Here is a 15,161-nt window from a genome sequence, read left to right as displayed (position 1 = left end):
AGTTGTGTGAATTGGGGCATGACAGTCATTGACAGAGAAAAGTCAAGAATAAATATGTAGACATCATACGGTCTAAGGCTAACCTTTGTGGTTAGGAGTCAGAGATTATGTAATTTGGAGCCATAGGGTGCATGAAGTCGCAAAAAAAAAAAAACTAATGGAGAAGAGAGAAGCAAGGTGGGAAAATTTAAAGTGGCTATCAACTTGTTCTTAACACTGCTAATTGTGTTAAACTGTAAAGAGAGCTAGGGGGCTGGAGCAATAGTATAGTAGGTAAGGTGTCAGCCTTGCAAGTTTACTTGGGTTTTACCCCTGGCCTTCCGTAGGGTACCCGGAGCACTGCCAGGAGTAATAGTATAGTAGGTAAGGTGTCAGCCTTGCAAGTTTACTTGGGTTTTACCCCTGGCCTTCCGTAGGGTACCCGGAGCACTGCCAGGAGTGATTCCTGAGGGCAGAGCCAGGAGTTTCCCTGAGCATTGGTGGGTGTGGCAGAAAAAGGAGAAATAAATTGGTGATAAAGAAGGAATTGGGAGAAATAGGAAAATTTAAGGTGCCTGAGTAAGTTTCACTACAAAGAAGCATGTAGGTCTATAGAAGAAATTATTTAACCTCCAATTATAAGGATACTTTATCATTGTAATTTTCAGCTTCATAAGACCAAATGAATGCAATCCGGACACTGCTCTTCCTTTCATTCCTCCTAGAAACATCAGTTTCCTAATGCTATCATCTGATACAGTTGCTGCATTCTGGAAAATACTATGGGTAAATTAAAATTTTATAATTTATATTCGACTTTTATAAATTAAATTGCATTCTAAGTGCACTAGGCAAGTTTTCTATTTAAAGGAACCCTTTGATGGACCCTTCTGTAATGTGAAAAATTAATTTAAAATATATCTGTGTTACAGTTCCAATCTTTGGATCTCTAGATTTCTTCTCCTGGCCAGCTAACTAGGTCACAGCATTCTATTCTCAGAGCCCAGCCCTACATAAACACTAATTGGATTTTGCATCTGAAAGGTGGTGTATCACTTTGTCATTTCTAAATTTACATGATGTAATCCATGTACAAGATGGGAGATTTCATACCCTGTGGGAGGAGCAAGTGCCACATGCTTAGTTTTCCATATATATCTGGAAACACATCATATTTTAAAAGAGGCAGAACTTAACTGCCTTCCTCATTTCAGATTTCATTAATATGTGGTTGCAGTAGAAATTAGTGAATTGTTATTACCTGTGGAGAGGGTGTCTAACAATTTACCACCACACCATTTATTTTATGAAGGAAAACAATAATCATTAAAAATAAGTATACAAACAAATAACAAACCCAAACCCATCAAATCAAGTATTAAAAAACTGTGGGCTATTAACAGTATGGTCACAAATTGAAAAAAGAATGCACCCTCTCATAAAAAGTCACCGAAGGCTTTGAAGTCAGAATTGGGAATGTATGCTACTCATGACTACAGGCCACAATCCTGTACTTGTTCTTGAAAATCACAAGGCCAGGCTAAAAAATCACACTGTAACTGTGTGATTTTAATGAGTTCGAATGCCCCTTAGATCAGAGGTTATGAGTACACTGCAAGGACTTTGGGGAGAGGCCACATAGGTAATCAACCTTTATAAAGGCCTCTTTTGGTCTCAGCTGTTGCTTCACCTCTACCCTCACTTTCCTCTTTCATTTATCCCATCAGTTGTAAATCCTTTGCACAGAATGATTGACAGATCAGCACTGAGTATTCTCGTAGAGCATGTTTCTAATATTTGGAAGCATACTGAAATATCCTGGGAGATTTTAGGATTCTGCTGTTTGGGTGCCCTCTCCATGGATTATGGTTTAATCTGTCTTGGGTATTGACATTTGTAAAAACTGCCCATATGATTCTAATAGTAATCAAAATTGTGAGCCTCTCCCAATCTATTCAAATAATGGGCCAGCTCATTGGGCCATTGAGTTTAGTGTCACTGAGCTCTTTGACTTCCATAATCTATTGATTTCTGCTCTCCTGGCTCTCACGTGTACAGGCTAAAAAGACAGGCTTGGGAGATGTGGCTGAATTCTTTCCCTGACTGACTTCCAGAAGAAACTGGTTGAAGTCTATCAAATTCAACTATTGGAAAAACAGCATGCATTTGAAAAGTACAATCTCCTGTGCTTGAGAATTTCGGTAAGGACAGGGAGTCCTGGGTGAGAATTCCAGCTCTGCCTCTGTAAAAATGAGAATATCCTTTACCTTACATTCTTTGTCTAAATATATCTGCTTACCCTAACTGAGTATGAGTATCCTCATCTATAAAAACAGGAATGCTTATTTCCAAATGCTTATTTGGATCATTATTTTAAAGTGTTTAAAGTTTTTAAAGTAGTGCCTAATATGCAGTAGATGCTCAATAGTGATAGTTTTTTAAGCGAATAGCATAGGAAACAAAGCAAATACTTATTTACTTGTTATGCTTCAATTTAAAAATCATTCAATGTATCAAATTATTTATAAGTTTTCTATTAAATAAATATTTGTTTGCTTATTGACTTTGTACAAATCAAATTTCTAAGTACTAGGAATAGTTATGCATAAAATATACATAATCCTTGTGCTTCTAATGGCTTAGTGCATCTAAAGGCTTAGCTAGACATTTTAACTATTTCTAGAGTAGATTTCGTGCAGTCCAAAGATTAAAATTGGTAGAGGAAGCTACAACTAACAAAGTGAACTTTAATTCACCCTCATCGAAAATACCCATGGTATTTGTTAGTAAGTAAGCAAACTATGAACCTAGTAGACAAATACTTAACGGGACACTGTAAGAGTTGAGGACTGTCTAGAAGTATACAAAACCTAAGGAGAATATTATAAAATCTAATGGGTTTGGGCCAGGAAAAAGACAGCAAATAAGGGGCCTGCCTTGTATATGGCAGAATGGCTCAATCCCCAGTAACCCATACAGTCCCCACCCTCCATCAGGAGTGATCCTTGAGCACAAAGCCAGGAGTAAGCCCTCAACACTGCCTATTATGGTCCCAAAATAAAACAAACCAAAACCAAAATATCATAATAACAAAAATTCTGATGATTTTACCTTTCATTATGTAAAGTGTCATTAGTAGTATATGTCTCTGAATACCCAAGTGGCCATAGAAACTGTTTCCTCCACTCTCACCTCACACAGCACCACTGTGCCCCCATGCTATGTAATTGTCTTCATATTTAAATTCACTCTACAAATTACTTATATTCTAAAATGATCCTTATTTTAGATTAAAGAAATTTGTATTTGCTTGGGACTTTTAATGAATCACTGTTATCAATATTGTTTTCCTTGAGTCGATATTGCTTGCAGTAACAACCCTAATATTTGGTATACTTATCCATATTTTTTTATGAAACTCAGGCCATTGAGTTAGTTTATTGCTAAGCCGAGAGGGAGTCTCTGATCTATCTGACTCTGTAACTCAGCCTCTTAGCCTCTGCCTCAAGTGAACATCTCTCAGGCAACAGTGCTTTAGACATATTCAAATCTAACTGCTCAGAGAATTAATTGGAAAAACCACAAGTATTGAATCATAAAAGCAGATGAAACTAGAAGATGAAGCTATGACTGGCTCTAATCTAATCTTGGTCTAGGAATCCCTTATGAAATTATGTGAAGCTGGAATTCAATAAAGAATTGTGTCCAGCTTGCCTAGATATCAATCAAACCTGCAGATACTTAATTTCATGACATTCCATAAATTAGAGCCTTTTTATCATTCAGATTCCCTTCTCTTCATAACTGTATATGTAACTTTTGTCGGACCAGGTATATAATAACTATGGCAAAACAGGCAACAGTAGCAATTTGGAGATGGTATAATATCTTTGATTATTCCTTTTTTTATTATAATCTTCAAAATTTTTTTTTGTTCTGAGTGATGGAGTATGTGAATGAGTATGTGTGAACACACGTGAATGTGTGTGTATGTGACAGAGAGAGATATATAGTGTGTGAGACAGAGTACATGTAAAACTAGACTCATGTAACTTTTCTGTAACTCATATGAAAGAATAAAGATTTTAAGCTAGTCTTTTTGTCCTTTGCAACGGACTGTTACATACACACTTCCCATCTGAGCTCACCATTATTACCTTTTCTACTTTCCCTACAGAACAGAATCCTGGCAGCTAAGTCAATGAAATATGACTATATCTCCACTTTAGCCCATTTGCTTAGACCATTTGAAATGGCCATATTATATGAGAAGGACCAATCAGATTCTCTCTCACAGCAGATTAAATTTATTTTAATTCATTATTCTCATTTCTATGGGCTTTGCTATGTGACTTTACAGTTTCCTCAAAGTTAGTATAATTTCTTTCTTATTGATAATTGGATTCAGCTCTGAGACGTCATCAGATATATCAGATGATGCAGCTTAAAGAGGGACTTTAAATATGCATGAGATGCCAGGCTTATCCTTTTTGAGTTCCTAGCAAGAAGAACTTACCTCAGTTAGCCACTGGCCTAAGGAAAAGGAGGTATACTTAGAATGAACCTAGATAAGCTTAGACAAAATGGACTCTGCATCTGAGAGTCAATGCCATCCAAAATCAGCTCACAGACACATAAATGACAAATAAATGCTAGGGCTGGGATTGTGGCTCAGTGGTAGAGTACATGCCTTGCATATGCAAAATCCTGAGTATTGAGTGCCACTGAAGATTAGCAGGTATAACCTGATCCCGTGACAGCAACAACAAAAATAAATTACTATCGTTGTTTATTCCTGAGTTTTGGTAAAGCTTCTATACACATTTTTATGTCAATAGCAGATAGGTATAGCCATCTGAAAATCTTACAATTAAATAGAGACAGGAATCTGTCTATTAGAAATTGGGACATACATATAAAATGAAAAAAACAATATTTTTTTCTTGCCCCATTTTTATAGTTTTTTCCTACTTATTCAATTGGTATGAAGTTCATATAATCTACAATTAATCATTTTATAATGAACCATTCAGTGGCATTTAATATATTCACGAAGTTCATCACATCTAATTCCATAATATATTCATTAACGCAGCATCAAACCTCATACTAGTAAGAAGTTATTCTCAATTTTTCCTTTCTCCTTGCAACCTCCAATCTTCTTTTTGTTGTTAAAGATTTACATTTTTGTAATAGACTGAGTCACATGCCTTCTCCAAGTGTTTTGTGGTTTCAGCACACTATTCCATATGTTGAAACCCCAATCTCTCTTGTGACTATATTGGGGATAAGATATGTAAGGAATGGATTGGATTCAAAGATAGTACATGGATTTAGGCTTCTTCCTTGCATGAATTTAATCCTGGTTCAATACCCTGCAAGCATATGATCCCATGGTGCACCATCAGGAGTGATCCCTGAGCACGGAGTCAGAAGTAAGCTCTGAGCACTGCTGGGTTGGTCCCATTTTTTTTAATGAGATAATTAAGATTAAATGAGATCATAAGAGTGATTCACTGATGCTATAGAACAAGTGCCCTTGTAAGAAGATGAAAAGACACCCATTTCTCTTTGCCATGGGATGGCAGAGTGAAAGTTGACCATCTACAAGCCAGAAGAAAGAACCATCAGAACCTTACCATGTGGGCACTTGATCTTTGAATTCCAACTTCCATCTTATAGTGGAGTACATTTCTAGGGATGGAGAGATAGTACAGAAGGCAGGACATTTTCTTGCACATGAATGAACTCAGTTTGACTCCTGGCATCCCAAGTCCCCCAAGAACCCCACCAGGGGTGACCCCTGAGCATCGTGGATATGGTCCAGAAACCAAGAGAAAGAAAAAGCAAATATGTTTTTGATGTTTAACATTTAAACTTCAAACCAGACAATTTATGATCTTTTGTTATAACAGCTAAACTAATACTCATATTCTGAATATGTATGCACAAGGCATGATATGGGGGAAAGATAATTTAATATTAGACTCCTTCGGATGAGCCTCATGCATGAAGGGACCCATGAAGGGACCAGCAGAGGAACTCAGGTGTGCGGGACCTGGGGCTGAGATCTCCAAGCCTGCTCGAATTGGGACTGAGCCTTCTCCATCCGGACCCCCAATTTTCCAGTAGCTTGGCAGCCACACTCACAAACTGCCCCCGATGCTGTGTAATCCCACCAATGGCCTACATCCAGAGACTATAAGATCAAGCTCTGGGAAGTTCTAACAGCCTTGTTCTAATAGCCTTGTTCTTGGAGAGCCTGACAAGCTACTAAGAGTCTATTGCCTGCACAGGAGAGCCTTGCAAGCTCCCCATGTCATATTCATATCCCAAATACAGTAAAAACTATATACATACCTCTCGTAGAGCCCTGCAAGCTACTGAGAGTATCCTGCCCGAATGGCAAAGTTGGCAAGCTACCCGTGATGTATTTGATGTATTTGATATGCCAAAAACAGTAACAATATGTCCCATTCCCTTGACCCTAAAAGAGCCTCCAATTGTTGGGAAAGACAAGTAAGGAGAGGCTGCTAAAATCTCAGGGCTGAGTGTAATAGAGATGTTATTGGTGCCCCCTCGAGTAAACTGATGAACAATGGGATAGCAGTGATACAGTGAATGTATACATAGCTTCTTATACTCACCATGATGCTTTCAATGTTCATCTGTGTTTGTAGCATCCATCTGTGTGTCATTTCTCTTTATGGCTGAATATCATTCTATTGAGCAAATACCACATTTCTTTGTTCATCTGATAAATATTTGAGTTGTCTACACCTTTTGGAAATTGTGACTAGTGTTGTTCTGAACATTTGAATATAAGTTTTTTTTTTCTTTTTGAGTCACACCCAGAGATGCTCAAGGGTTACTCCTGGCTCTGCACTCAGAGATTACTTCTGGTGGTGCTCGACCTGCTGTGCTATCGCTCCAGCCCCTTGAATATAAGTATTTATTTGAGACCTGCTTTCAGTTTTTTGGGATATATACTTGGAAGTCAAATTTTTAAATAATATTGTTTTCAGATTATACAGTTTTCAGAACCCTGAAGCTTTGGGGCTCAGATTCTACAAGATGCTTCTTGTTTTTCAAGGTATTTTTCTTTGGATTCTCTAAGTTAACCTCAGAACACTTTAAATAAATTCCTTTTGTTGCTATCTAACTTACAAGAGAGTCAATCACTATTATCTGAAACTCAGAGAACATAAGCAAATTGATAATAAAATTCTAGTTCTTGGTCATGGTATTATGAGAAAAGTAAACTTAAGAAATTCTTTTTTCAAAGATTGCCACAGGGATGGTAAATCCCCTGTTGATACTAATCAAATTGGGACTATCTTGATGAGATTCCGAAATCTGACTTGATTATGAGACTGTTGTTTAGATTACCACCTACCTTTGGGACCAGGCAGCATAGGACCTTGCATTCAGAGCATACTCCAATTCAAAACGACTCCTTAGCGCGGCCACATGGCTCCGACCTGGTCCTCCCCGGCTCACCAGGCAATCAGAAGAAGAAGAAGGTGAGAGAGACCCGCTGCTATTACTGGATGCAGGAGACATCAGCTGAAGGAAGGAAAAGCAGTTTCAATCATTTAATAAATCCAACAGACTTACAGGCATAGACTAGAATATTGATTTATTTTCATGTTTTATTCTAGGATTTTTCATATTTTAATTTTTGTTCATTTCAGCTTGTTTCTGGCTTTCCTTTCAGCCTCTCATGACACCACCTGGATAGCTTAATTTACTTTTTTGACCTAGTTCTGTGCTGAGAGCTGGCCCATTAAAGTTGCATTTGTCTTTTTGAAAACACAGCTGGCTCAAATCAGATTCATAAAATAGATATTTAGAAGGTTATTATTTAATGATCAAAAGAATCTCTATATATTTCACTATAGCAATGTGATTCATGGCAGAGTTCCTTCAAATTGTAACTTGAAAATTATTCCCTTTAAATGAAATTATTCTCTTTACACAAAATGGATTTATATAAATTTCCAGGAATACATTCATTTTATAAATGAAGTATTCTTTAATGTCTTACAAGCATAGGGCCCAAACCAAGTTTTTGTGAGAAAACTTAAAAAATAGCTACAAGTTGTCAGTATAGCAAGGAGATGGACAAGTATGAGAGAAGAAATAAGAGATAGAAAAGGAAATTCAGGAGTATTTTTCTTGAATTTCTGACAACTTTTATGTTTATTTAGTCTCCCCAACCTAACTTAGAATATTAATGCTTTTGACATTAGAACTTCATAAGGCATGTATACAGCATGTATTGGTTTAAAAATACATGTCTATTATATATTTATTTCTAGGTCCTTTATAGATGTACAGACATGTTTTTCGGTGATCAATGTAGACAGATTAGTGGGGAATCTCCAGATTTGTTCATTTATCTTAGAACATCTTTATTAGCTAGAATCTTCTTCCTCATAATAAATCTATCATTGCACTTAATTTCTATCTGTTGACACACAGAGAACAAGGTCAATTCCTTTGTCACATAGTAATTATTTTGATGTTTAAAAAACATCTATTGGACTCACCTTAATTTTATCTTCTTTGGGATAAATATCCCTCAATTCTTCTAACTGGTTCTCACACGTTAGTTTTCAATCCATTCCTCATTCTTATCTCCCTTACCTAAAATATGTGCTTGCTTTTTAATTATCTTTTTTTAAAAGATCATGGGAACAACTAGTTACAATTTTGTTTGAGATGTCAGATCAAAGAGAAATGATTACAACCTTTATTTTGTAGCAAGACAGAAGTGTTAATTCCCAAAGTGGTTGTTATTCTCTCATATTCATAATGTTCCTAAACCATATATTCACCATTTTATATTCTTCTATTGTTTCTTGAACATGGCAAGCTACATGTGGTGTATTCGATATGCGATATGCCAAAAACGTAAAAACAAGGCTCACAGTGGAGACGTTACTGGTGCCCGCTCGAGCAAATTGATGAGCAACAGGATGACAATGATACAGTCATACTGTGATTGTTTCTTTGGCATTGATATAATATTTTCATTAAATTTATTATTGTCAGACATGTCCTATTACTATATCCATCAAGAACAATGCAATTAAACTTTTTCATATATGCAGACTGGCATCAATCCTATGATTAATGGCTGAAAAGTACTCTAGACCAACTGAGGTAGAAACCTGCTTTCAAATACTTTCTCTCTCTTATGACATTGGCCACATGATGAGCAATACTCTCTTGACCTTCTTCTAAGCCAGCATTTCTCAATAGGCAACCATATGGTCACATGTGCAAACCATGTAAATGGGGACCATGGCACGAGACTGGAGGCCAACTAGTGGGACAGGTGTGGGACACAAGGAGGGAGACAAGATCAAAAGAGGGTCATGGCTGGAAAAAACTTAAGAAATACTAATCAAAATTGTTACTTAGGAGCTTTATACTGAATAGTACAGAGGATAGATTGGCGTTCCTCAACCTTTTTATGCTTGCGGACTGGCACCCATTCTGCATTTCAGTCCGTGGACCAGCAGTTAGAATCAAGACTGTATAGACCAATTAGTTGTCAGCTTTTCTATACCTGTGGACTGGTCCTGTCCATGGACTGGTTTGTGAAGACCATCAGGATAGAAATTTATGAAACTTTATGCCAACACCCTTGATGCTGGTACTGGTCATTAATTTGTACACTCTGAACTAGAAAATGATTTTTGCATGTAGCAAATTCAGCTTTACTGGGTATGACTGCACTAAGAAACTTGGTAAATAAGACAGCTTTGTTTAGCAGATCTCACTAAGTTTGATCCTTGTTTCTGGAATCTTCTCCCAAATCTATGTGAATATAACCCAAGTTTGACTACGAGTGGGCTGAAGCGATAGCACAGCATTAGGGCATTCGCCTTTCACGCGGCCAACCCATGTTCGATTCCTCTGTTCCTCTCAGGGAGCCTGGCAAGCTACTGAGAGTATCTCGCCCACACAGCAGAGCCTGGCAAGCTGCCTGTGGCATATTGGATATGCCAAAAGCAGTAACAATAAGCCTCTCAATGAGAGACGTTACTGGTGCCCGCTCAAACAAATCGATGAGCAAAGGGATAACAGTGACAGTGACAGTCACTAGGAGCAAACTTGCTGAGTCTAAGTCAAAGGCATCTCTTAGCATTCTAGGCCTCTTGTAGATGCTTCTGTTTGGAAGAGGCTGCTAAAGCCCTATCAGACATCTTAGTATGAGTGTTTCAGGGTTGAAGGAAGGGAAAGTTCTATGACTAAGAACTCAAGCTTTTTTCTATATAAAAAGTTTCCTCTTTAGAAGTTTCAAGTCATGAGAGAGGCTTGAACCAAAGACTCTTATTTCAGATTATCATTCCAGACATGCAATTTTAAGTAGACTGGACACTATATTCTCTCTTTAAAAACTAAGAGTAACATTGAAGTGAGAATTTTTTTTTAAGGACATAGAACTTTCTCTGAATGGTTCTATTTTAGGATGGAGTTGTGAAATTTCAGGTTGAAGCTATTTTACCCCATCCCTCCCCCAGCCCCACTTTTGTTTATTTGCATGTGCATGCATAAGCCTTTTTGTATGATGTCTGACCTTTTTCCTAAAGCACTTATTTGTATTTGTGGAAATTATTTATTTGGAATTAGTTTCTTTATCTATTTTCAAATACGATCTCCTTACTGGGTATATAGAAAAACTAAGATAATTATAAAGAGCATTAAAGAAAGTAGCTCCTTGATATTAAAAAAAAATCTGTTAGCCTGATTATCAACATATCGCACATTATATAGGACATGTGTGTTATAAAAGCAATGTCTCTAAATTTATTCATTAATTTTAGTGATCATTTTTATTGAATACAGGCAATGGCTTTATGTAATGTTCACTGTAAGAACATTTATATAAAAATGACTTAAATAATTATCTTTAACTGTATTTAACCTAAAAATTAGTTTTCATATTCATTCTTTTAGGTGTAAGGACCCAAAATTCTCTTTTCTCTTGTTCTTTTCTGGGTGCCTGGAACCAAACCCTTCCTCCACATGAAAGGAATGAGCTCTACCAGCCCCAAAATTCATTCCAAGTTTACCTTTGGAAACTTGCAGTCAATTCTGCTCCTCCATAACAACTTAATAACAGGGGAAATATGAATAGAGCCGAAGGAATTCATACTCATTTTCTTTAGAAAGTACCATTTTACCTAGATTCCCCAATATCCTTGAACATTCAGTCTTTTTAAATGGACAGAGTTCAGAAGCTAAATTCTTACCTCAATGTTGCAGAGACATTCTTCTAACTTGGTAACAACTTCAGAAAATTCCGGTCTTCCCTGTAAATAGAGAAAAGACATTTTCCCCCAAAGAATGAAAGGCAGGCAATCTCTTTGGATTTTAAAATTAGGTATTTGCATTTGTAAAGAATGAGATTAACAATAAAGTATATTTTTATTTAAAATACACTTGTATTGAAGTGTTAATTGAATGTTCATTTGCTGTTCAGAGAAGGATGTAGAGTCTCACTCTGATAAGAGTTTTAAGTCAGAATTTGCAACTACATTCAGATAATGAAATAGTGAAAAAGCTTTAATTAGCTTTGCATGTTTTTAAGTGGCAGTTTTTTTTTCTGAAATGAAAGAATAGAAGTGAATACTAAAATCTATTAACCCTCTCAATGCCTTATAATACTTTCCATGTCTTTAGAAAAATAACTGCAAAATCTCATTTCAATAGTTAGTTTTACTTTCAAAAACTCCATACAAGAGTCAAAAATAAGATTAATGGAGATTTTCGGACTATTGTTATGATCAGCTTTTCATATTCAAAGATACTATTATCAATATTGTCCATTACAAACTTATGTGCCACATGTATTTAGTTAAACATTGGATTTTTATTGCATTTCAAATTTTCTTCTAGTTAGAAACATAAAAAATAATTATGCACCTGTGGGAAAATCCTTGGGATTCAAAAATTATGCTCTCTTAGGAAGAAAGTATATGCTTCTTTTTTTGTCAGATCTTTAGACTACATGACCCATCATTTCTCTCTTTATGAAACTTTCACTGCCAGGAGGTAGAGAGCCCAATTTAACATTCAGGTGCAGGAACCAACTAATTTAGGTTCTTAGTTGAACAATTTCTCCCTTAATATCTAGCCCTCCCCTGAGGACACTGCTTCCTCCCCCCCGCCCCCCCCCCAGCCTTCTCAAGAGGAATTAAGTTTTCTCTAACATATTTCTTGTACCTCTGGGATGGTGGGATGGGGGTAGGATGAGAGAAGGTTTATGTCTTCCTTGCTGGCTTAGCAACTTTCAAGTGGCTGTCCTAAAACCACAAATTTATCATTCAATTCCACTGTCACTCTCCTTGATTTGTTGATGGCTTTAGTTTACTGACAGGCCCTGTAATACTATTCTTAGTGCTTTATTATCTCCTTGGTTTATAACCTGGTTTATTCAAGACCCTGTTATTAACAATACTTGCTATGTCTCCAAGCTCTGTATCCTTTCAATTTCCACCTGCTCCTTCTGAGCTCCATAATAGTTTTTTCTGCCTAGCTTAGTTCCTTTGGAACCCTAACTTCAACAATCTTTGAGCATGCAAACCATTATGCACTTTTAAAAAAGTTGCTTTTTTTCAGAAAGTTTACTGTGAACATTTTCAAATATACCCTATAGTAGAAAGGTAATTAAACCCCCAGGCAAATGTCACTCAGCTTTAAAAATTCTTATTTTTTGTTGATATTTTTTATCTACCTATCTGAAATTGCCTATTACCTTCCAACCATTAGTATTAAGCTTATCATCATCATCATCATCATCATCATCTTGTTGATCGTCAAATTTCTCGAGGAGTCTCAGTAATGTCTCCATTTGTCCTAGTTCTGAGATTTTAGAAGACTCTCTTTACTCATACGTCCCAATGATGCCGCACTGGAGGCTCTTTCAGGTCAGGGGAATGAGACCCAGCATTGTTACTGGTTTTGGCATATGAGTACACCAAGGGGAGTTTGCGAGGCTCTCCCATGTGGGCAGGAAACTCTCGGTAGCTTGCCAGGCTCCCCCAGAGGGAGAAGTAGGCTATAAGATATGGCGAGGCCCAGTCCCGATCTGAGCAGGCTTGGAGGTCTCAGCCCCGGGTACCACATACCTGGGTTCCTCTGCCAGTACCTTCATGCGTGAGGCTCGTCTGAGTGTGTGGAGAGGGGCATGGCTGTGGCTAGGCTCCAGAGGTCTTTGGCCATTGGGAGCTCTGCTCTGGGCGGGGAGGGAAGCTGGAGCCCATCCCCTCCGAGGTGCCCCAGGGAAGACACTCGGACAAGAGACTCTCTTTGTTGCTCTCTTCCGGGAGCTTGCTTTTAAGTCTCTGGATGGTGGCTGTGGATGGGATTACATGGCTGGGGGTGTGTGTGTGGGGTGGTGGGTTAATTTTAAAATTAATAGTTAATTTTAAACTATTAAATATTAAAACTATTAAACATATTAAAACATAGATTTTTGGGAGGGTGGGGCCACACCAGTTGGTACCCAGTGTTTACTTCTGACTCAGTGCTCAGGTTCACTTCTCGACTACTCAGGGGATTGTATGCAATGTGGGGAGTTGGTGGTGGGGGTAGCAGATGTTCTATCTCTCTGGTCCTTAGAAACTGCTTTTCTATTCTTCTAATTTCAAAAGCCCAAAAATAATGGCACTAAACTTTAGACCAGAGTTCTCTGTTGAGATTTTCAGATACAATGAAATGTGCCTCAGGAGACCAGGCTACAAATAACTTACAGACTGCATTTTCTAAAGAAATGTTTCCTTTTCAATTCCTTCCTTTGTTTTTTTCCAAATAAAAACTGTTCATTGAGACTTGACGAACATAATGCTTACTTTGAGGATGTGAGTCCAACATCTTCCAACCTATACATGGTTGAGGATAAAGTTCTGATCGAATCTGTCAACATGTTTCTTGATTGAATGGTCCTTCCAATGACAGTGGTTACACATCTATCTATCTATCTATCTATCTATCTATCTATCTATCTATCTATCTATCTATCTATCTGTCCCTTAACCCTATCTCTTATTGTTATTATTCTTACCATTTTTACTGTCGCTCAGTGTATTCATTTTTTCCCATTCTTTTCTTGCTTAGATTAGATTTTATTAGTAATCATAAGCACTGCCTTTCACATAGTGTTGACTACCTTGCCCTATCATGCGTTTTGTGCAGTACTGGGAAATTTTTAATCCTGATTAAATTTATTAGACTAATCTATCTTTTTGTTTGTTTGTTTTATTTTTTGAGGCACAGTAGGCTTTACTCAGAACAGGGGTCACTCTCCCAGGACTCGATTGGGTGCCAAAATGATGAATACATTTATCTGTGGGCTGATGTCCTGAGGCATATTCCATTGTACTTGCAAATCTAAACAAAGATCTTTGGTCCATGGTTTAGCTTGGCATTATTTTAGGCCCTTCAAAGAAGAACAAGAGAAAACAGTTTCTAGGACCAGTGAAATACTGCTGCCTCCTCATGCTCAAAACTACTTTGGGCTCCCTGAATCCCCCTAGGAGTGATGGGTTGCAGAGAATTGAATCTGAGTGGGCTGCCTGCAAGGCAAGGGCCTACCCACTGTACTATTTCTCCAGCCTTCTGGACTAGTATTGCTTCTACTTAGAGAACCTATGGTGTATTTTTATATCACTTACTATCTCATATTGCAGATGGTTATTTTGTACCTTCTCATTCCTCAAACTTCCAGCTCTGACTACTGCCTTTACTTATATTTAGAAATGAACTTTGCCTATGTCTGAGGCTAGTTCTTTCAGCATATAATAAATTTTATCACTACTAATATACTCTCAAGAACATTGCCATAATGATAATACTTCCCTTTCACTTAATTTTTGTTATTATCAATGTTCCTTTTTATTGTTTAATTCTCATTGATATATAAATATACTATTAATTCTCTGATCTGAAAAATAAATAAATAACAATGTATTGACTCCACTTTTTCTTCAACATCTACCTCTTCTTATATTTCTGTTCAGATTTAAGGAAAAATTTCTCCAAAGGGACAATGGTGGTGGGAAATGTACATTCATGAAGGAATGGGTGTTGGAATATTGTATGACTGAAATCCTGTCATGAACAGCTTTGTAACTGTATATCTTGTGGTGACTCAATTTAAAAAATTG

The 15,161-nt window shown here is 37.1% G+C and overlaps 1 protein-coding gene across 1 annotated transcript in view; it reads right to left on the bottom strand.

Annotated features, from left to right (window-relative positions):
* Positions 1 to 15,161, bottom strand: part of TNNI3K (TNNI3 interacting kinase) — a 302,459-nt gene that overhangs the window by 57,283 nt on the left and 230,015 nt on the right. The window contains exons 22-23 of the mRNA XM_004603345.2: positions 11,247 to 11,306; positions 7,376 to 7,545 (exon numbers count right to left, since the gene is read on the bottom strand). Coding sequence (XP_004603402.2) covers positions 7,376 to 7,545; positions 11,247 to 11,306 — 230 coding nt within the window. The remainder of the gene's footprint in view (positions 1 to 7,375; positions 7,546 to 11,246; positions 11,307 to 15,161) is intronic.

Source organism: Sorex araneus, chromosome 5 (genome assembly GCF_027595985.1).
Source record: "Sorex araneus isolate mSorAra2 chromosome 5, mSorAra2.pri, whole genome shotgun sequence".
NCBI classification, from domain to species: domain Eukaryota; kingdom Metazoa; phylum Chordata; class Mammalia; order Eulipotyphla; family Soricidae; genus Sorex; species Sorex araneus.
This window is presented reverse-complemented; position numbering and strand designations above follow the sequence as displayed.